Genomic DNA, 22,137 nt, shown 5'->3' with positions numbered 1-22,137 from the left:
GGTGACTGTCTGTGAGGAGTGTGGTGTGTTCTCCCTGTGTCTGCGTGGGTTTCCTCTGGGTGACTGTCTGTGAGGAGTGTGGTGTGTTCTCCCTGTGTCCGCGTGGGTTTCCTCCGGGTGACTGTCTGTGAGGAGTGTGGTGTGTTCTCACTGTGTCTGCGTGGGTTTCCTCCGGGTGACTGTCTGTGAGGAGTGTGGTGTGTTCTCCCTGTGTCTGCGTGGGTTTCCTCCGGGTGCACCGGTTTCCTCCCACAGTCCAAAAACACACGTTGGTAGGTGAATTGGCGACTCAAAAGTATCCGTAGGTGTGAGTGAATGTGAGTGTGTGTTGCCCTGTGAAGGACTGGAGCCCCCTCCAGGGTGTATTCCCGCCTTGCAGGAAAAGACAGTGATTCTGTTGAACTGTGAGATGAGAATAAACCCATTTGTAGGGTTTACAATGTAAAATGGTTCTTCAGATGGATGGAGTACGTGTTGTGTATTGCTCTAGGTATAGAACCTTTTTAGAATGGTTCTGTGTAGCACTAGAAAGGGTCAATACATTCATACATTGTCCAGCTTGTTACAATAAAGGAACCTTTTTTGGTGCCATAAAGAACCCTTGTAGAACCGTCTATAGCAAGTTCTCCATCAATGTGGAATATTCTGTATAGAACAATTTCCTTAATTAGAGAACCCTTGTAGAACCGTCATTTTTAAGTGTGAAGGTCTGAAAGAGAACCAGTGTCTTTAATCAAGAACCCTTCAGAAAACATTTTTGTAGTGCAGCTCTGTTATTTTTCCTTTGTGTGTGTGTGTGTGTGTGTGTGTGTGTGTGTGTGTGTGTGTGTGTGTGTGTGTGTGTGTGTGTTGTCCTTTCTGTCTGGTTAGAATCAGCAGACAGACTCAGTGACCTAAATGGCTTTGTGTATCATTCCTGTCCAAAACCAATAATCTTATCTCCAAGCGTTTACAGGCAGATGTTCATTTTTAACATAAATGAGATCTGTTCTGAAGAAGTTGCTCAGTGATCTGACTCAGACTTCTCATCACATTGTTGTTGTATTTGTATTCGGCGGAGGATGGTGGGGATGGGGCAGTTATGAAACAGCTTGTTCAGTTTAAAGCTGAAGAGTTAAATTTGATCAGAACATATGTTGTGGCATTGCTTCAAACCACAGAGTAATTGAACCCTCACATCCTCACATCCCATAATAGCCACTTTCCCCAGCCCCAAAACCAACGTGGTCAGCGAGGGAGGCGTTGAGGTCAAACTCTTCTTAGGCGGTGGTGTGTGTGACTCTCCTTCGTCTCGTTGGTGTCTAGGAGAAACTACAGAGATACCACGGGGGGTTTTCTTTATTATGGGATGGAATGTTTTCAGTCAAAGGGGACGTTAAAGGCAGGTGGCAGTTTGTCTGTGATTTCTCTGCGCCTCGCTCTGGCTGAGCAACACTAGTCACTTTGTTTGTGTTTAATATCAAAAATGTGTTTATACTCCCCCCAGGCTTTTTTGCTTCTGAACAAGCTGACAAGCCTCTAATTCTACCTGCTCCCACAGGCTAACCTACATATGTGTACAAGTGTGTGTGAGAGAGAGAGACAGACAGAGAGAGAGAGAGCCTGCGCTAATGTGGCCACAGAGCCGATGTGGAGATGTGGGACGGCGGCAGAGGAGCATATGTCCAATTACGGGGCTGAAACACAGAGCGGTAGCGCGGCGTTTGTGATTGGGGGCCGCAGGGGGCCAGTCGCAAACGCCACCAGCTTCTGATCCACGAGTGGGAGTCCCCACCGTTTTTGTGGTTCACCCAAATAGAGGAGTAATTATGGTGTGGTGAGAAGACGAGAGCTGCTGGGACTGAAGGAGAACAGCGCTGAGAGAGAGAGAGAGAGTGAGAGAGAGAGAGATTAAGCCACTCAAAGACATAACAACTGTGGTCACAAGAGCACATCCCAAAACCAAATGCTTCCACTCTTCCACACTCAGCGCACTCGGCGTAAACAGAACCACTGTGTTCTCCACTGCTACAAATGGAGAGTAGTTTTATTAAAAACAGGTTTAAAAACTGGATCAATATATTTTGAAAGGACCAATAGGTATGGACCAACATGACGTGGAAATAAATCTGGACGCACCATGGCCCTGAACTGGAAAATGAATATGGGCGGCTCGGTGCCGCAGCAGGTAGTGTCGCAGTCACACAGCTCCAGGGGCCTGGAGGTTGTGGGTTCGATTCCTGCTCCGGGTGACTGTCTGTGAGGAGTGTGGTGTGTTCTCCCTGTGTCTGTGTGGGTTTCCTTCGGGTGACTGTCTGTTAGGAGTGTGGTGTGTTCTCCCTGTGTCTGCGTGGGTTTCCTCCGGGTGACTGTCTGTGAGGAGTGTGGTGTGTTCTCTCTGTGTCTGTGTGGGTTTTCTCCGGGTGACTGTCTGTGAGGAGTGTGGTGTGTTCTCCCTGTGTCTGCGTGGGTTTCCTCCGGGTGACTGTCTGTGAGGAGTGTGGTGTGTTCTCTCTGTGTCTGCGTGGGTTTCCTCCGGGTGACTGTCTGTGAGGAGTGTGGTGTGTTCTCTCTGTGTCTGCGTGGGTTTCCTCCGGGTGACTGTCTGTGAGGAGTGTGGTGTGTTCTCTCTGTGTCTGCGTGGGTTTCCTCCGGGTGCTCCGGTTTCCTCCCACAGTCCAAAAACACACGTTGGTAGGTGGATTGGCGACTCAAAAGTGTCCGTAGGTGTGAGTGTGTGAGTGAATGTGTGTGTGTGTGTGTGTGTTGCCCTGTGAAGGACTGGCGCCCCCTCCAGGGTGTATTTCTGCCTTGTGCCCAAAGATTCCACGTAGGCTCTGGACCCAGCGTGACCCTGAACTGGATAAGGGTTACAGATAATGAATGAATGAATAACTGAATATAAAATTAAATGATATTAACAAGCAAGTTCAAAAGGTTATTTCTCCTGGAATGTTATTAATTATAATAAAATATACCACGGGAATCATATTACAGCACACTTGTGGTACTGGTGATAATCAAACAAAACCAACAAAAACATGTAACTCCAATATCACAACTCTAAAGATGAAGGGGGAAAAAAAACCCTTTTAAATTTCAGTGGAAGTCAATGTGAAGGATGCTGTGTTCAGATGGTGTAGTCTGAGACAGCACAGACATGTGTTCTCCATCATAAGTGTGGTATTGACTGAAAATACACGTCTAAAACTTCTGAGAGTGACAAGGATTTGAAAACGTGAGGATGGTTTTGAGACAGAGCTGAGTTCATAGTTTTTATAAAGGCTGATTTATATGGTGGATGTACAGAACACAGTCTCTCTCTCTCCCCCCTGCCACCTCTCTCCTCACCTCCACGGCTGTGTCTGAGCGTTTGCGTTGGTGCAGTCACTAATGTCACTTCTGGAGGCTTTGTGTTTGGCTGGCAGTGCTCTCGTCAGTAGAACCATCTGTCCTCTCCTTCCCTGCGCCCATGAGCTTCAGACTCTCTCCTTGCCAAAGTCACTGGCTTCAGTTTTTTTTCCTCTGTGTGTGTGTGTGTGTGTGTTTTCTCAGTCTATCTCCCTCTCTCTTTTTTAATCCTGGAAACCTTGTGAAGTGGCATGGCGCCTTGCCGAGGTGCGGCGTTCTCGGCTGAAGCAGGGGCCAGATGTTACAGGAGTTTGTGAGAGACGTTTGGTGGGACGTGGTGTTTATCGGGGTGACAGGCGTTCGGTCGGGAGTCCTTTCTGATCGGGGGAGGGGAGGCTTGAAGGGAGTGACTTGTCTGTGTGAAAGAGAATTTCTGGATGCCTTGTGTCCACCACAGTGATATCCTCCATGTAGATCATTAAGAGCTGGGTCTCTCTGTGATGGTCTGCACATAAATAGGCCACGACCATCAACCCAAAGTGGACACTTGCTCATGAAAAATCACATTCCTCCAAATGTCTTCAGGGGCCAAAAGTTCCTTTCTGGCATCGGTCCATTACAACTTCTTGGTAGCTGTGTTTTTAAGTGTTTAGTAGGACACTAGTCCTCCTGGACAGGACTGGACACTGTAGGCTACAAAATAAGAGCCAAATCTCACCCATAGCCAAAATACCGACATTCTCTCTCTCTCTCTGTCTCCCTCTCTCTCTTTCCAGCAGGTCCAGGGTCAGCTGCCTCCGCTGATGATCCCCGTCTTTCCTCCGGATCAGAGGACCCTGGCGGCAGCTGCGGCTCAGCAGGGATTCCTTTTGCCTCCAGGCTTCAACTACAAACCTGGCTGCAGTGAGTGTCTCCTCCACAGCACAACATCTAGCACACTGCATCTTTCTGAACCACCTCCCGTTACACCCGGGGTGTCCCTCCTCCCGATGTAATCCACCACAGCCCTGGTCCTGAAGTACCTTTGCCCGTCGTAATATGATTTGGCCCAACTACCCAAACTCATTAAAAAGCCCTCACCGAGCTGAAGCTGGGGAAAGTGGGAGCGGGCCAAGACCCGAGCTGTGAACCTCTGACCTAACCCACATTTTACCGACAACTCTCTGAGAACAGCCACCAGACTCGCTTCACATATTTATGAGCTGTGGTTACCTGCTCTCTTCTTGGAGATCTACATCCCACGTCTGGTTGATGTCTGTGATAAGGGCAGGATCTAGACTCCGCAGGAAGCTTTCGGGAGCAGGGATTAGTGACCACTGGACCCGAGCCTCCGAAACCAGATCGGCTAAACCAGATTGTTCAGCCTGGACGGCAAGCTTCTGTCTATTGCCTTAGCAAGATCAGCCAGGGCCTGTCGACTCCACCACACAACAGACTCTCGTGCGTTCCGAGTCTCCGTGCTTTTGTGTCTCTTAACTAGGAGTAAGGGAAGGACGGGAAAAAAAAAGAGAAGAGAAGCAGAAAACTTCCTCTGGGGGTTTGCGTTTTTGGCCGTAGCAGTCCAACTGTGAAGCAATGTGTTGTTTACCGCGAGAGGCGAGCGCGGCGGCTGCCAGCAGCGAGGCTGCCGAACGTGGATGGAGGGAGGGAGCGAGGGAGTGGGGAGGGGAAGAGAGAGTGACCTGCCCCAGGTTGCCACACATTAACACAAACTGCCGCCAGGACGCGCGTCCAAACACGCCTCGCACAGGCGGCCTAGCGCACGCCTCCGTCGTCGCACACACATACGCACCTCCCTCCCAAGACGGGACCTAGTCCTCGGCTCCAGCTCCGCCCACCGCACTTCACAGTTTCCCAAACAAGTCTACAGCCCCCCTTACACGCTCGCTTCCATAACACCCCCCTTGTTTTAATTACTGCTAGCCACACCGTCGCACACTGCCCAACTTTTTCAATTATGCGTGTGCTTTTTAGCGCCGGGATGCTAAAAGCAAAACTGAAGCGAGGGGGTTTGGGGGGGTATCACGAGGTCCCTCTGGTACGGGACAGGTCCGAGGGGGGGACCCCCGGTTCCCACCCGACTTCCCCAGAGCGGGACCGCCGAGGACCCGCAGCCCGGCCGAAAGACGAAGCTACTCGGCGCCAAGAGCAACATGTTTGCTTTCTTTTTCTTTTTTTTTCCCCCTGCTCCTTCTTTTTTGCTCTTTTGTTACAGCTGTCCCCGGGAGAGAAATAAAATAGCTGGAATACTTCTGTTTATTTAGGGACTGAGAAAGAAGGGGGGTGTGGGGTTGGGGGGGTTGGGGGGGAGCGGAGAGAGAAAACACATCATCTCCCCAGAATACATCCTTGAACCGCGTCCAGAGCGCACTCTTCTAGTCTGCAGACCCGGCTTGTTTTTTAACAGCGAGAGCTGTATGGGAAAAAATGTTTTTTTGGATGGTGAGATAGGGGCGTCTGGTTTATAGCTCACAGAGACAAGGTCCTGCTTCCTCTAGTTCTCCTAGAGTTCAGACACAGACACTGTGGAGTCTGGGCCAGCAAAGATGGCCACTGGACTGTCCAGCCCTTAAAGCGATAGTTCAGCATATCGATTCAGCGAGACAGCATCTTGTAGGGAAGTTCGGGATCATGTAGAGTTCCAATGTGTCAGAGTGAGCTGTACTTGCAAAGACTGAATGGAGTAAATCTTGTCCGAATGTAGTGGATGTATCATGTTTCTCTCAGAGAAGTCGTTGAGCCGCAGTGTGGATCGCTGAGGGCTTCAGTGTTAATACGTAGCCCCAAATTTAAGAAGCATGCTTCACTCACAGGGTACAAGGGCGCAAGCTAAGGCAACAGTGGCACCCTCAGAGCTTGGAACCTTGGGAGGGAAAACCTTCCTTTTCTAATCGATACGTGAGCAGAACAAACAAGGAGCAGTGTATGAACAAAGAGCGTGCAGTGCCCTATAACGCCACGTTCTGAGTGTGTTCAGAGCTGGGTTAATACTGAACAGCGAACCCAGTCTCATTAGTCGGTGTGTGGCTGTGAAGGTGAGATCCTCGATGAGCAGGAATCCGCAGATCACGAGGCTTCCTCCACAGAGCAACACACACAGAGTTAGTTTTGATATTTGCGGGTGATTTGTAGCTTAGAACAAATACTGATATTTCAGCATCTGTGGCTTTAAGTGCACACACACACACACACACACACACACACACAGCGGAAGTGTGTCTGTGAAAAGCGCTGATTCTCCGAGGGCTGCGTGTGCTTTCTGATCTTTTTCAAAGGCCGTCTGTCTGTCTGCCATTAGACACATACGTTTCCTGTCACATGCTGACTGTCCGTCTCTCTTCTGTCTTCTGAGACCCTCATGACCCTTTCTCATCGGATCAAAGGCCTCTCTCCTGATACCTACGATCGGATCCCGGTCAGAAGTTCTCACTCAAATCCCTCATAAACCAACACCTAGAGGACACATGTTGGGACTCCCAAGAGCCGGGTTCTGTCTCCGCTTCCTCCCCCATCTGCACTGACCTTTCTCCCTGGCTGTGTAATTACAAAAAAGCCTATCTGCAGGTGGACGCTAATAAGCCCTTCTATTCAGCCCGGAGCTCTGATTCATCAGCCCAGGCTCGGAGGGCGCTCGGCAGAGCCGGGGCCGAGAGGCGAGAGCCAACGTCTGCCCGTTAATTACCGGACGTCTCTTTATCAGAGCCCCGCGCCTTCGGCCCCTATTGTGCTGGGGTATTAGAGCCGCGGCCGCACAATCGCGCTTTCATTAGAGAGCGCTGGAGAGAGCACAAAGGAGGGCTTTACAGATGAGAGAGAGGAGAGAGAGTGAGAAACAGAGGAAGGAGAGAGAGAGAAATAGAACAGAGAGAGAGAGAGAGAGAGAGAGAGGCTGGATCTGTGGCTCAGGTTAAAGGGAAGGGAGGAGATGAGAGGGGAGGAAAGAAGAGTGAGAAAGAAGGACACGGGGGGAAGGGGAGAGGAGGGGAATTGGGTCATGGTCACAGGTAAGATAGAAGGGTGTGGAAGGAGGTTAAAGTGTGTGTTTTAAGGTGTGTGTGTGTGTGTGAAGATGTGTCATTATCACATATCCTCGGAGATGCATATCCCTCCAAGGAAGGTTTATAATAAAAATCTAGGGGAAGACAGTAAGAGAAGAAGAGAGAGAAATATATTTACAAACTTTTCTCGTTTTTTTTTTCCCCCTCAGACGACCCGTACCCGCTCCAGTTGATCCCCACCAGTATGGCAGCTGCTGCAGCTGCCACGCCCAGCCTGGGACCCCTTCAGCTCCAGGTAAGATTTGTGTGTGTGTGTTGTCTGTGTCTGTGTGCGTGTGTGTTCCCGTCCTTATGCCTCCCATTTTCCCAACCTCTCAAACTCCCTGGCCTTTTGTTTTTCGGAGGTCCCGAAGCAGCGAGCAACAATGCCCACTGTTCTCCTTGCTCCTTTGCATCATGCCAACTTGGAGTTGCCATAGCGCCGGGCCTTTGTGTGGCACTGAGCCCCGGAGAGGGAGAATGCAGGCCTGGCACTGGGGCGATGATATTGTTCCGAGAGGAAAGAGGGGAACCATAGAAACTCTCTCTCTCTCTCTTTCTCTCTTTTTTTTTGGGGGGGGGAGTACACAAGGAGCTCTGAACTGAAAGCAAACACAAAAAAGATAAAGATAATGCAGAGAGCCTGAATAGCGGCCCTTCACTGCTAGACTGAGTGGAGGCTGGAGGGAGGGAGGGAGGGAGTGGGGAAGGAGAGAGAGAAATGATGGAGTTCTGCTGTCCTACCAGTAGTAAACATGCAATCTCTCTCTCTCTCCCTCTCTCTCTCTCTCTCTCTCTCTCTCTCTCTCTCTCTCTCTCTCTCTCGTCCCCTTCTCTCCCTCGTTCCATGTGCCCCTCCCTGCCTCCTCCCTCTCTCCCCCTGTTGCTGGCTGGAGGAAACTTCTTGTTTGCTCTGTTAGCATGCCATAAATCTCCTGATTGCTTAAAAAAGAGTGCACATCTGCTGCGGATCTCTCTCTCTCTCTCTCTCTCTCTCTCTCTCTCTCTATCTCTCTCTCTCTCTCTCTCTCTCTGTTTCTGTGTGTGTGTGTACGTGAGCTCACGTGTGTATTTGTATGGTCGCGTGCTTTGCCTGTTTGCCTCCTCTCACCACGGTTGCATCCCCCGACCACGGTCAACCTGCGGTCTTAGGTTAAGAGCATGGCCGTTTTAGATGCATTAACCCTGGGGCCCACCGTTAGCTCCATCTCACCCCACCCCTCCTTCGCCTCACACACACACGCCCCACCACCCCTCCGTCACCAGCATTAACCAGGCCGTGAGGACACAATCACTCTGGCTCCATTAGCCCAACACAGCTGCACACACACGCCCATTCGGATGCATATTAATAAGGCTGTTTCACATGTGCACACACACACACACACACACACACACTCAGTGCTACAGTCTCGCCTCAAAAATCCCAAACCTCAAAAGTTTGTGTATCATATTAAAGTCGAAATTAACTGCACACGTAGAGGTATATACCCAGAGCCTCCTGATTGGCTGCTCCAACTGTCCCCACTTTGCGTCACATGAGCGGACAGTGTGGAGCCATGGGTGCTCAGCCAGGCCCTTGTGGGACGTCCTCTGTGGAGCAGTTCAGAGAAGAAGATACTGAGTTATTATATGTTTATTAGTTTTAGAATATTAATTGACTAATCAGCTTGAAAGGTCAAGGGGTTAATGAGGACCAGGCTTCTTTAAAAGTGAGTATTCCTGCTTAATTTAAAAAAATTGCTGTAAATAGCTTTCAAATATCTAGCTTTTTAAAAGGTGTCCCTCAAGTGTTTTTATTCAGGCGCCGTTTTAACAGGAGATGTTTACAGTTAACCTCCTGGTCAAGCGATGGTAAAAACACAGCAGTGTGTGTGTGTGTGTGTGTGTGTGTGTGTGTGTGTGTGTTTAAACCCGGCTTTGTCAGTACAGTAGGCTCCTCACTGCTCTCTCGTCCTTGTGATTACAGTAGTGCCAGGATTCCGCTCGTGTTGTTTTGCCCGTGCGGTTTTATCACGGCGATATCTCTCCTCCATATGTTCTTTCCTGTTAAGATTCTGGGAGAAAAAAAAAAATCCCTGATTGAACGGCTTTGTCGGACGCAATTGGATTTCGACAGAGAGAGAAAAGAAGGGAAAAAAAACAACGCCATCGCCACTGTTCTCGAGCCATGTTCTCAAATCCCTGTAAACACACACACACACACACACACACACACACACAAACAGTCAGATTAAAGCTTTGTCACAAAGAAAATCATTTACCCGGGCTAACCCAAATACAGATGTCTGAGTACACTAGATTTCCTCTGGGAGCTTCTCTGCATTTGGGGTTTTAACGCTTCGTACGCTCACAAATGCTCCCAGTTCAGCCTGGGTCAGACACACATGCACCTTAGCTGTGAGCTGGACACTGATCCTCTATCCACTACAAAAACGAACGCTCTGAGGAGGCCTGTGGAATGACTCGCAGTTCAACTTTTGCCTCAAAATTCAACTTAAACTCTACCTTATGAAAAACTAGACGAATAAAACAAATTCATTACCAACCGTGAGTGAATAACAGCTTTTATTTGCAACTTTGTTACGCTCACCCACTGACATTACTCCACAGTTCAGTGAGGAATGGTTGGCTAGTGTTTGTGTGTAGCATCAATAAGATACTTCAGGCCGTAACACTACAACTGTTCAATAAAAACACTGAAATTTAATTCACTACTCAGCGCTCTGACTCTGACTCTGACTCTGACATTTGAAACCGTGTGTGTGTGTGTGTGTGTGTGTGTGTGTGTGTGTGTGTGTGTGTGTGTGCATTCACATGTTCACTCAAGGTAAGCAGCACTTGTTATCTTAAAGGTAATTGTAATCACAATCAATAAAGCCATTGTTTATTGGCACAAACAGGAGAGATGCACAATCATTGACTTAATTTACCTGCTCTCTCTCTCTCTCTCTCTCTCTCTCTCACACACACACACACACACACACACCTCTCTCCGTCTCTCTCTTGACCAATGCAGGAGGGACTGTGTGAGAAGACATGACAGATACTGAGGGTGCAACAGTGAGATGGAGGGATAAAAGCAGGGGATGAGAAAGGGAGGAAGAATGAGTTTCAGCTCTGCCATATTGAAGGGGTATAAATAGGGTCAATAGCAGGGGTCAGGCATCATATGTGGAGGCAGATGTTGGACCATATTGCACCAGATTACTGTAGGAGAGAGAGAGAGAGAGAGAGAGAGCGAGAGAGAGAGAGAGAGAGAGAAAGAGAGATTGAGTGCTATTTAGCTAGTATGTACTTTTAATGATTCTAGCTGAACTGTATATACATGTGTACTTTATAATATTACATTATATTTCTAAGCATGTAGTAGTTATATAAAACACACACACACACACACACACACACACACACACACATATATGCATATCACCATACAGTTATACACTGTATATATGTTGTAAATAAATGTTTGTGTGAGAGAGACAGAGAGAGAGAGAGAGACAGAGTGAGAGAGAGAAAGAGAGAGAGAGAAAGAGAGAGAGAGAGAGAAAGAGAGACAGAGTGAGAGAGACAGAGAGAGAGAAAGAGCAAGGCAGAAAGAGAAAGAGAAAGAGAAAGGAATGAGTGAGATAGACAGCATGTCTTGTGTTCAGTGATAAGCGCATTGCGTTGTTGAACCGAATCTTCCCAGTGATAGTGATCTGCTGGTGTTGTCCTGGTGCTCTGAGATCACTGACACAGGTGACAGATAGCTGGACCCGATCGATACAGCAGGGCCGGCCCTATCTCCTCCAAGCTATAATAGGCTTACACACCCCGCCCACAGGCCACGGGACACACCATCCAGACACATCTTTAAAACAAGCGTGGACGTTTCCTTTTGATTTTCTTAATGTCCACATTCTAAAGTTCTGAGTAAACGCAAAAGCACAACACGCAGCTGCAATGTGGTACATATTTTTATTTATATCTTTAATGTATATACATATAAGCGTAATGACCATAATCTCATGTGCAGCTACTCCAGAGCCTTCCCATTTGGCTCCAGGATCTCAGAAAGCTTCTGCGTGAAGTTTAAAATAGCAGAATTCACTTAGTATCCGAGGTGTTCCGCACACACTGCGTTTGAATAACCACACCCATTTTTAGCTTAGTTAGAAGTGCTCAGTCCCGCTTGTCTTTGCGCACACGTCTCACTGTCACTGCTCTAAGAAATAATTAAGGCATCAAACCCCTTTCTGGGAATAGATTTTAATTGCTCTTCCTTTTTTGTGGTTATTGTGTACGACAGGCTTGGTGTTTGTTTGTCAACGTTAGTCGAGGTTCTAATTGAGGAGCAGCAACTGGAGAAATTTTGGCAACATCTTCAGTCAAACCGGAGCTCTTGTCAGAGTTAAAACCGCTGTCGGCATTCTAATCAGAGTGGTGCAGAGCTTACGGCGCGCTTTCCCAAAAAACACAAAACTCAGACGCATACAAAAGGAAAAGCGCGTGGAAAAAAAGAAGGGAAGACACAGTTGCCAGTGGTGACCAGTCTGTCAGGAGTGTGTGTGTGTGTGTGTGTGAGAGAGAGAGAGAGAAAGAGAGGGAGAAAGTGGTGGAGATGGAGACGTGAGAAGTAATCAGAGTAAAGCAGGGGATAATTGACAAGAGAAAGGACAGCTGCCTGTGGACATAACAAAGCCCAGCAGATGGAGTGTGACTGGTAGCAGTGACAGTGGTCTGTCTCTAACAGGCTCCAGAGAAGTGGGGGCTCAAGGCTGAGGGGCAAAGGGCTGTGAAGGCATGTGTCACTAACGTTGCCGCTCCAAAATCGACCACAGCTCTGTAACAGAAAACGCCAATCAAGTTTCCAGTGATGATCACAGATCACTGTAGATGATAATGAAGATAATAACGGAGAAAGCTGTGAGAGCGACTGCGTACTTGAAAGCAGTGACCGAATCTCACTGAGTGAATTTGTAACAAAACAAAAATAATGCATCTATAACTACATCTTTACAGTTGATTAATAAAGAACTGGAAATAGCTCATTCCTTATAATTTTACTTAAAAACATTAGCATTTCAATCTACACTCGATAAACTATTACTGAATAAAAGGTATTAACTCTCTCAGGCTGTGATCTGCCTTTCTGTTTTGTTGTGTGTGTTGTGTGTGTGTGCTCTAGTCTCTGGTGTGTGGTGTACAAATCGCTTTTTAAAAGAACGTAAAGGGTTAATATGAGTTATTATAAAGGAATGAGGTTTTTAAACAGTGGAGTACATTTGGTCAGATGTGTCCAAACTTTTGACTGCCCCTAGGACTCACTCACTCACTTGCGCACACACACACACACACACACACACTTGAGTGGAGTGGTCTACCTGCCTGTCACACTCAAGCTGCCATCATTCAACCTCCGAAACCTGCCCTCTACTTGCTCTCTTAATCCAAACACAGTCTTTAGACCAAATAGCCTTTTATGATAGATGTGTGTGTGTGAGTGTGTGTGTGTGTGTGTGTGTGTGTCACAGAATGTTACCAGCTGACATTTAAATTCCTCTGTTTCATCCCCCATCTTTTCTCAGATGCTGAGCATCCTCTATACCCACCCCCACTTTTCAGTGTGTGTGTGTGTGTGTGTGTGAGTGTGTGATTTTGAGTGTGTATGTTTGCCTGCGGTCACCCCTGGGGCGGCGTGCTGTCACTTCTTGTCTAGTCATGCTGACGATAGAGCGGCAGTGCTTTGAGCGTGTTCGGCAGAAACCCCTCAGAAAATGTGTGTCCCTGTGTGTGTGTGTGTGTGTGTGTGTCACTCACTGGCTCAGCCAGTCTAGCAGTTCTAGCTGGTCCTGTAATAGAACTCAATTCAGAGAGCAAATAAAGCGGTCTGATTCAGTGGACTGGACACAGACTGCACTCCCCTTCCCCAACACACTCTCTCTCGCTCTCTCTCTCTCTCTCTCACTGCCTTAGTTCATCTTCCGGGGGGGCAGCTGAGGCATGCTTGAGTGCACACACATCCAGGAGCCGTGGTGGGGGTAATTGAACAGAAATGACCAACAAGACCTTTATTTTATCGCCTATTCCCCCAGCCCTGCTGCAGCTCACTCGCACTCACTGTCCTCTCTCTCTCTCTCTCTCTCTCTCTCTCTCTCTCTCTCTCTCTTCTCTCTCTCTCTCTCTCACACACACACACACACTCTCTCTTACCACAGAGGGGTGCACCACACTTACTGATCACACAACTATGAAAGGTCTGTGTCTCGGTGGGAAATGTGTTGGCATGAGGCAAAAGTCTAATATCGCGATACGGTTGAAGGTGCTGTGTTTGATTTAATGTGGTTGGATCATTGCCTGCACCTGATTGGCTAAACATTGTGTGATCAAACCAGTCCGTAGGTGTACCCACTTGTGTGCCCCGTCATTTGGCTGTTTTCTGGCTATATTTTTTGTCTTCACTTCATTTACATTCAAAGTTACCTCAATGTATGCAATGTATTGTCGCTTCTTCCTTCTGCATCACAAGACGATGACAGTAAAATATGCAATTTGTGGGTGCAAGGATTTCTAAGAGTGTAACAGGATGGAACAGGAAGACAATTGTTGTTGTCGTTCTCCTGCTAAAAGTCTCCACCGTGGGGCTGGGCAATTGTGTTTATGTACTGTCCCTTTAAAACCACACTACCAAGCTGTAGTCACGTGATTCAGCCCCTATGTGCAAAATGGAATCAAGCTAAACGCTGAGGCCAACCAAGCGACTCAAGCAGCTCATACCAAAGAAAAACACAGCATGTGTGGTTTGGACGTGTTGTGTTTTGACAATAATTAAGATAACACTGAACAAAAATAGAGTCAGATGTAAACGCTGAGAAAAGAGAGAGACCAAAGAATTATCACACACCAAATTCTCACACAGTTCTCAAAAAAGATAGGAACAAGCTCCCGGCAACATTAGAAAAAACATCCCATGTTTAATACTGGAGCATATTTACAGTACGACGTCACTGAACCCTGAGGGTCAAAAATGCAAAAGCTAAATATTTGTTAATTAATCGTAATCGTGGTAAAATGTACAATTAATCGTGATTTCGATCTGCGTTCATATCGCCCAGCTCTACACCACAGTGTATCATTTCAAACCACATGCCGCAGGTTTTAGGTTGGATGCCATTCCCGATGCAGACCTCATCCAGCATTTGCACCTCCAGCAGCTGGGACACTGGAGGACAAACCTTTGATGATGTCATAATGGGCTGACATCCAATCAGCTGCTTGTGACCATGCGGTTAACGTGGGCACTAAATACACATCAGAATCAACACAGCACTTTTAAGAATGCGGCCATATCCGATTCCCCGAAAACCTTGTTTGAGATCTGTGAGTGATTTTAAAGGTTTAAAGCTCCTTTAAATGAGGTAAAGGTTCCCCACCAATTTAGTTACTCCTCCTAAATTCGTTATGTTCATTAAGGTTCAGGGTGAAAACTTTATTCACAGTGAAACAAAGGAGCCATCCGCTGCAAGGCGTTGTAAGGCAGTTTTGAGTGGTTCTTCTATGGCATTGTGCAAGGAACCCTTTGAGCCCCAGTAATAAGGGTGTTGTTCTTTGAAGCCTCTTTGTAATTGGTTTATATTCAGGAAAGTATTGTGTGCTGTAATTTATCATGAAGACAGTAACAACACGTTCTATTGCCCACCTCTAGTGCCCCTTCAGAGATACACTTAAGGCATGTGACAGGCTCAAGATGTTAACTTTGTGACACATTAATATGTTTATACAGCAGTTGTTTACATCCACATGCTTGTGTGTAGAAGGCTGTATTATGTACAGATAAGGTACTATCAGAAGCATGAAACTGATAAGAAACGGACTTTTGTTTGTGTGTGTGTGTGTGTGTGTGTGTGTGTGTGTGCAGATAGAGACGTACAGCCCTGTTAGTTTTCTGGGGAGAAATGTATAAGTCTCAGATATTACTGACAGAAGAGTGTAGCGAATGTGTGGTAGGGGTTGATGGAGAGAGAGAGACAGAGAAAGAGAGAGACAGAGAGCCACGGCCATTTGCATAAACCAGTCTTTGTTTCCTGCTGGTGGCTGGCAGCCAGGGAGGAACAGAAGGACGGAAGTTTTACTCGCAAACAGCCCCTCGCTTCCAAATCTTAAAGTGAAAAACACAATTCAAGAAAAAAAATACAAGCCACCCCGATTTTTCATTTTTTGTTCATGTGCACAGACCCGCAGTCTCCTCTTCCCCGAGAGAATGGAGTTTAAAGAGAAAAAATGTAAAAAAAAAAAAACCAACATAATAATAATAATAATAAAAATATATATAAATAAATAAATAAATAAGCCACAGCCCGGTTCTGAATGCCACTAAAAGCTTCAACCGGACGTGTGTGCTCTCGTCACGCTGCCGGAGCTTTGGAATATGTTTCATCTCACAGTCACAATGCAAAAATGCCCAAAAAAAAAGAGCTTCCATTTGTTTATTTTCTTTATTTATGGCAGTGACTTTTTTGCCTTCTGTGGATTTGGCTGATATTTCGTTCCCATGGGATTCCCGATTATGGAACAACGCAGAAATGAACTATTGTTTACTGCTTGTGTTTTGTGACCACCACTTTGCCGTTCTTTTTCCTTCCCTCCCTCGTCTGGATGCTCACGCCCCGTTCCCCCGCGATGCCCCTTGGAAGATCCGTTGGGACGGCACCGCTTTGTTTTGGTGCTCTCCATCAACGCGGCGCTTCGCAGCTTCACTCTCCTTCCATTCAGCACTTTTTCACCTTGTCGAAAAAGCCACTGTCTCTGTTGTTTTATTTTTTTATCTTCCATGAGTGAGCACGACCCTGATGGGGAGTGTTGAGGGGTTTTTTTTCTTTTCCTCCCAGAATGCACCTCACTCAGGGCCGCTGATAGCTGTTAGTGGCGGCCCCTTGAGGCCCTGATGGCGGGACGAGAAGTGACAGCTCTGTCCCCCAGCACACAAACAACCATCAGGCCCTCTCTGCTAATGGCCAAACTGGCTTTTTAGCTTGCATCTTTTTTGTGACTGCGTGTGTGTCGGGCATATTCATTTATTCATGGCTCTTTCTGTCTTCTTCTCCCTTCTTATCCTCCCCTCCACCCACCCTTGACTCTGTGTCCCTTCTCTTTCTGTCCTCTCTCTCTCTCTCTGTGAGCAGCAGCTGTATGCGGCTCAGTTGGCAGCCATGCAGGTGTCTCCGGGGGCCAAGCATGGCGCCGTGCCTCAACCCAACCTGGCAACCGGCACACACTCGCCCACCAGTGGCCAGAGCGAGAAGAGCAGGAGCAGCCCACCGCCCAAGCCCAAGGTACGTCCACCCCTGGGTCCAGCCTTCTGCTGCTGCTGCATGCCTGGTTGCCTGCTGCAACTCTCCATATGCACACATCCATATTCGCTAAGAGAGCTGTGCTTGTGTCCTGGCTTAAGATCCATCTTGTGGTGTCTAGAGTTGTGTCATCTGAAGGTGACTAGAAGGTCACTAGATAGAATTTACAGTGCAATGCCTCACACCACAGAATTACACCCGAATACATACATACAATACATTCATTCATTCATTCATTATCTGTAATGTGTAATTTACAGTAATCTGTACCCACTTATCTAGTTCAGGGTCACGGTGGGTCCAGAACCTACCTGGAATCATTGGGTGCAAGGCGGGAACACACCCTGGAGGGGGCGCCGACGTGTGTTTTTAGACTGTGGGAGGAAACCGGAGAACCCGGAGGAAACCCACGCGGACATAGAGAGAACACACCACACTCCTCACAGACAGTCACCCGGAGGAAACCCACACAGACACAGGGAGAACACACCACACTCCTCACAGACAGTCACCCGGTGGAAACCCACGCAGACACAGAGAGAACACACCACACTCCTCACAGACAGTCACCCGGAGGAAACCCACGCGGACACAGAGAGAGCACACCACACTCCTCACAGACAGTCACCCGGAGGAAACCCACGCAGACACAGAGAGAACACACCACACTCCTCACAGACAGTCACCCGGAGGAAACCCACGCAGACACAAGGAGAACACACCACACTCCTCACAGACAGTCACCCGGTGGAAACCCACACAGACACAGAGAGAACACACCACACTCCTCACAGACAGTCACCCGGAGGAAACCCACGCAGACACAGGGAGAACACACCACACTCCTCACAGACAGTCACCCAGTGGAAACCCACACAGACACAGAGAGAACACACCACACTCCTCACAGACAGTCACCCGTAGGAAACCCACGCAGACACAGGGAGAACACACCACACTCCTCACAGAGAGTCACCCGGAGGAAACCCACACAGACACAAGGAGAACACACCACACTCCTCACAGACAGTCACCCGGTGGAAATCCACACAGACACAGAGAGAACACACCACACTCCTCACAGACAGTCACCCGTAGGAAACCCACGCAGACACAGGGAGAACACACCACACTCCTCACAGACAGTCACCCGGTGGAAACCCACACAGACACAGAGAGAACACACCACACTCCTCACAGACAGTCACCCAGAGGAAACCCAAGCGGACACAGGGAGAACACACATCTGTTATAAAATTAATAACAATTAGCTGCAGTGTAATATCAATCATTACTAAGCAACCAGTGTTTATTTAAATGTGAAATCACAGAGTGTTAATAAGAACGAAGATTCTTACATATACCACACACATCAGTGTAACCTGTGTCCTCCAAGCCCAGCTCATAAGCACATAAACAGAGTCAGTTGGGTCACCGGCTTTGTTGCTATGGCTACGGCTACCTGAGAGCAGGTAGGTCAACCCCCCGCACCCCAGCCGGCGTGGATGTGTGAGTCACAGGGAAGGGTTTGGGGGTTGTGTGTAGTGAGGCAGAAGCAGAAGCTCCATGAATATGAGGCACAGCAGGGATAAAAGCCACCGGGCTGGCCGCTCTGGCCTCCTGCAGCGAGCCGGTCAGCCTGCAGGCTGGACGCCCCGGCCAAGCCCATCTCGTCCTGCCTGCTGCACAACGGCACAGGCCGGGGGGTGCCCGCTGCTGAATAAACATGTGTTTAGCCCCGCTGCCCTCTGGTCCGCTCTCCGCCGAGCTCCTGTCAGGGCCCAGATCAGGGTTCTGTTGAGCCGCGCTGGACAGAGACTGATGTCTGTTTGGACACACAGAGGACAAGCCCTGGCTCTGGACCATACGTCTGTTAGAAGAAGCATGGGCCTGTACATACAAACCTCTCTCTCTCACACACACACATTCTCTCTCTCTCTCTCACTCAGTCTTTCAAGCCCACATTCTATTTTTTCTCTTTCTCTTTCTCTTTCCCTTGCTTTCTCTCTTTATCCCTGCATCTCTCTCTATCTCTATTCTCTCAAACTCATTTCTCTCTGCCTTTCTCTTTTCTTTATTTTCAATGCCTTCTCTCTATCCTGCTGTCTCTTATCTTTGCCCTGGACACTCTCTCTCTCTCTCTCTCTCTCTCTCTCTCTCTCTCTCTCTCTCTCTCTCTCTCTCTCTCTCTCTTTTCCGATGAGTTGTGGATGTTACTCAGATGTCTTGGGGAGAGTGGGGGCACCCGGCCCCTGACCTCAGAGAGTGGACATCGATTGGCCATGGCCCCCCGCCAATCATGTGATGAAGGGCTGCTGGGTAATGAATGCAGCTGCTCCTCTGACACATGGGCCTTTTCCTGCAGTATTAGCATTTATATGGAGAGGCTGGAGAGAAGAGACTGAGTGTGTGAGGGACTGGGCTGACTGAAGTGGTGCCACTGGTGATGATGATGATGATGATGATAGCAGTGGGGATGATGATGATGATGATGAAGATGATGATAGTTAGTGCTTTTCCAAACCACAGTCTCTTAAATACAATTGCAAACCAGCAACACGAGCAAATCCTTTGGCAATGGTTTTATTCTTTTTCCCTCTCTGTCTTTTTAACCTCAGCCCCTGCCACCCACTCGCTCTCCCTGTGTGGTTCTGAATACGTTTCTGGGGTTGCCCTTGGGGAACAGGAGGGCAGCATGTATATTTCAGGGCTGCAGTGTCCCAGGGAGCTCTCTACCTTCTTGCTCTTCCTTTCTCTTTCTTTTTTCCTCTCTGTATCTTTCCCCATCGCTCTATTTCTCCACTCTTTCCACTCATTTGGAGCAGTCTGCTGTGTGTCAGACAGCTGTTTGGACTGAGGCACACACCAGCTTAAGTGCTTTACCCTGAGGGGGTGACCCACAGCTCAGGTGTGTCCACACTTATAAACATACCCACACACATGCGAGCGCACACACGCACACATGCACACACACACACACACACAGCTTTCATCCTGACTTGTACATTACTTGTACATTACTTATACACACACACACACACACACACAAACACCATCACAGCTTTCATCCTGACTTGTACATACACACGCATATATGCACACACAATCTTACCATCACGGCTTTCACCATGACCTGTATACACACACACGCATACACACACACACACACCCACCCGCACACACACACACACACACACACACATACACACACACACACACACACACACACACGCATACACACACACACACGCACGCACACCATCACAGCTTTCACCCTGACTTGTACATACACACACACACACACACACACACACTTTCATCCTGACTTGTACATACACACGCATATATGCACGCACAATCTTACCATCATGGCTTTCACCTTGACCTGTATACACACACACACACACACACACACACACAGATTTGCCACTTTTAAAATACTTACATTTACATACACTCAAAAAATACAGACTTTCAGATACTTAATACCAGAGGTCAATAAATCATCCATCATCCCATCTTTACTTTAACTGACACAAATAAAACCACTGATGTGTTTCACTTCCATCAGGTTTGAGTGGGAAAGAAGGAAGGAAGGATTCAAATTCAAGGAAAATAAGTAATAATCAGGAGTCTCCACAATGTCCAAACCTTTTCAAAACAAAGCCAAAATTATTCAAAAGTTTAGAGAAAATGGGACTCCTAACAACCATGGAAACTACCTTCTGATCGAAAGCACTTCCATCTTCAAAAAACAGGTGGAAATCTCCACTCTCCACAAGTTTTTCTGTTCATAATGTGGCACAGTCAAGACATGCTGACACAGAAATGAAATCAGGCAAAAACGAAACAAAAAGAAAGATGGTGGACACGCCACGCTATACATCAGCATCACGGAAACATCATAAAATACCAGCTGCAACAAGCTTAAAGTGTGAGAATCTGCACACTCCTATATCTGGCTAGGCACTTTCTGACTGTGGACCTGCTCAGAGGCACTGGTACCGTTGCCTCTTTCCTTGTAGTTGTTGTACATCACTGCACCCAGACTTTGCTACAGACCCCAGCAGTGAGTGGGTGTGTGGGCCATAGGATGTATATGTTCAATCCGTGGGTGTAAATCTGTTCTGTTAAGACTGCAAGCTGACCACAGAACTACTTGGCAGACAGCAAAAAGAACCAGATGAGGGTAATGTGTGTGTGTGTGTGTGTGAGAGAGAGAGTATGTGACAGGCCACTCCTCTAGACAGGCACGATTAGGACAAATAGCCAGGCGCACACACTTGTCTCAGTAATTGAAACGTCAGCCAGGGTGATAAGAAGCAGGGCAAATGATGTCACTTACATGTGTCAGCACTCCGGCAGCTAAAAATATGACATTCACCTGCTACACACCATTGCGCTACATGCGCTATGCTAAAAGTGCTAGCATGGTTACTTTAGTTACCAAGCTACATTTCTGTAGCCTGTACTTTTTTCGGCATAGGCCTAGTAGTTAATTTCCCTTGTTGTAACATGCTTAACAAAGTCGTTATGGCTAATCCATTCTTTGATCTGGGTCTCCTCCCCAAATTGAAAGCCATGAAACTGTGTGTGGCGCAGTCTGAACTCTAGCCTAGCCAAGCATGCAGCTTAGCCAGTCTCCCCTCAGTAGCTTATTCACGTTGGCTAACATCCCACCCAAGGATTTGCCTCACCGAAGAACAATCCGGCAACAGGGAGGGAGTGAGGCATTATCTGTAATAAATATTCAGTTCTACCTCAACGATTCGGTGGCAAGCCTTACACAATAAGGGTCAGGATACAGTATTTTACCCGAGTCCTTCTTAGTGTTCTTCATTCATGTAGAGCTATTGTGCTGCTGCTGCATTGGGAGGAGACGATCCCTCTGGTTTCCCCCTTTTATTCAGCGCTGTACTAATGAGGACAATCCTGTTAGGGCCCATCACAGAACAAGAGGCAAGGGGAAGGTCTTAATCTAGCTCCCCAGACTCTCAGATCCAGCTCTGCTATGAAGCTCTCAGTGCCTAGTGATCCTCTGAAAGACTAACTTGCATTGGCCAATGCTGTCAAGGGAAAAGCAAGGAGAATTAAGATCAAGCAAATCTGGCTTCAGTAGGTTTCCCTGTTCGGGATCCAGATTCGCTCCATGTTCAGGCCATTATTTCAAGAGTCAAGGGGCAAGAAGACCTGGCAGCCCATTCTTATGTGAGTACACAGCTGATACAAAGTGCAGTCCCTCAAATATATGGTACGTCATCAAAGCTATAGTGAGAACGACCAAAGCATAGTCTAAGAATTGTTAAACAAGTACGGCACTGTGCTTTTAATGCTTCTGGAAAGGTGCTCAATCCTCTGAGTGATCCGTAGCCCATGTAGTTGCCATTAGGAACATAAGGCGTGTCCGAAACTTCCAGACCAGGTGTCGAAGCAGA

At 47.7% G+C, this 22,137-nt stretch overlaps 1 protein-coding gene across 2 annotated transcripts in view; it reads left to right on the top strand.

The window, feature by feature from the left end:
- Positions 1 to 22,137, top strand: part of sox5 (SRY-box transcription factor 5) — a 49,554-nt gene that overhangs the window by 9,882 nt on the left and 17,535 nt on the right. For both annotated transcript variants that reach the window (XM_066668632.1, XM_066668630.1), the window contains exons 3-5: positions 4,107 to 4,233; positions 7,538 to 7,623; positions 16,535 to 16,684. In XM_066668632.1, the coding sequence (XP_066524729.1) occupies positions 4,107 to 4,233; positions 7,538 to 7,623; positions 16,535 to 16,684 (363 nt within the window). The remainder of the gene's footprint in view (positions 1 to 4,106; positions 4,234 to 7,537; positions 7,624 to 16,534; positions 16,685 to 22,137) is intronic.

Source organism: Hoplias malabaricus, chromosome 4 (genome assembly GCF_029633855.1).
Source record: "Hoplias malabaricus isolate fHopMal1 chromosome 4, fHopMal1.hap1, whole genome shotgun sequence".
Lineage (NCBI taxonomy): Eukaryota > Metazoa > Chordata > Actinopteri > Characiformes > Erythrinidae > Hoplias > Hoplias malabaricus.
Note: the sequence above shows the minus strand (reverse complement) of the source record. Positions and strands in the feature narration are given on the sequence as shown.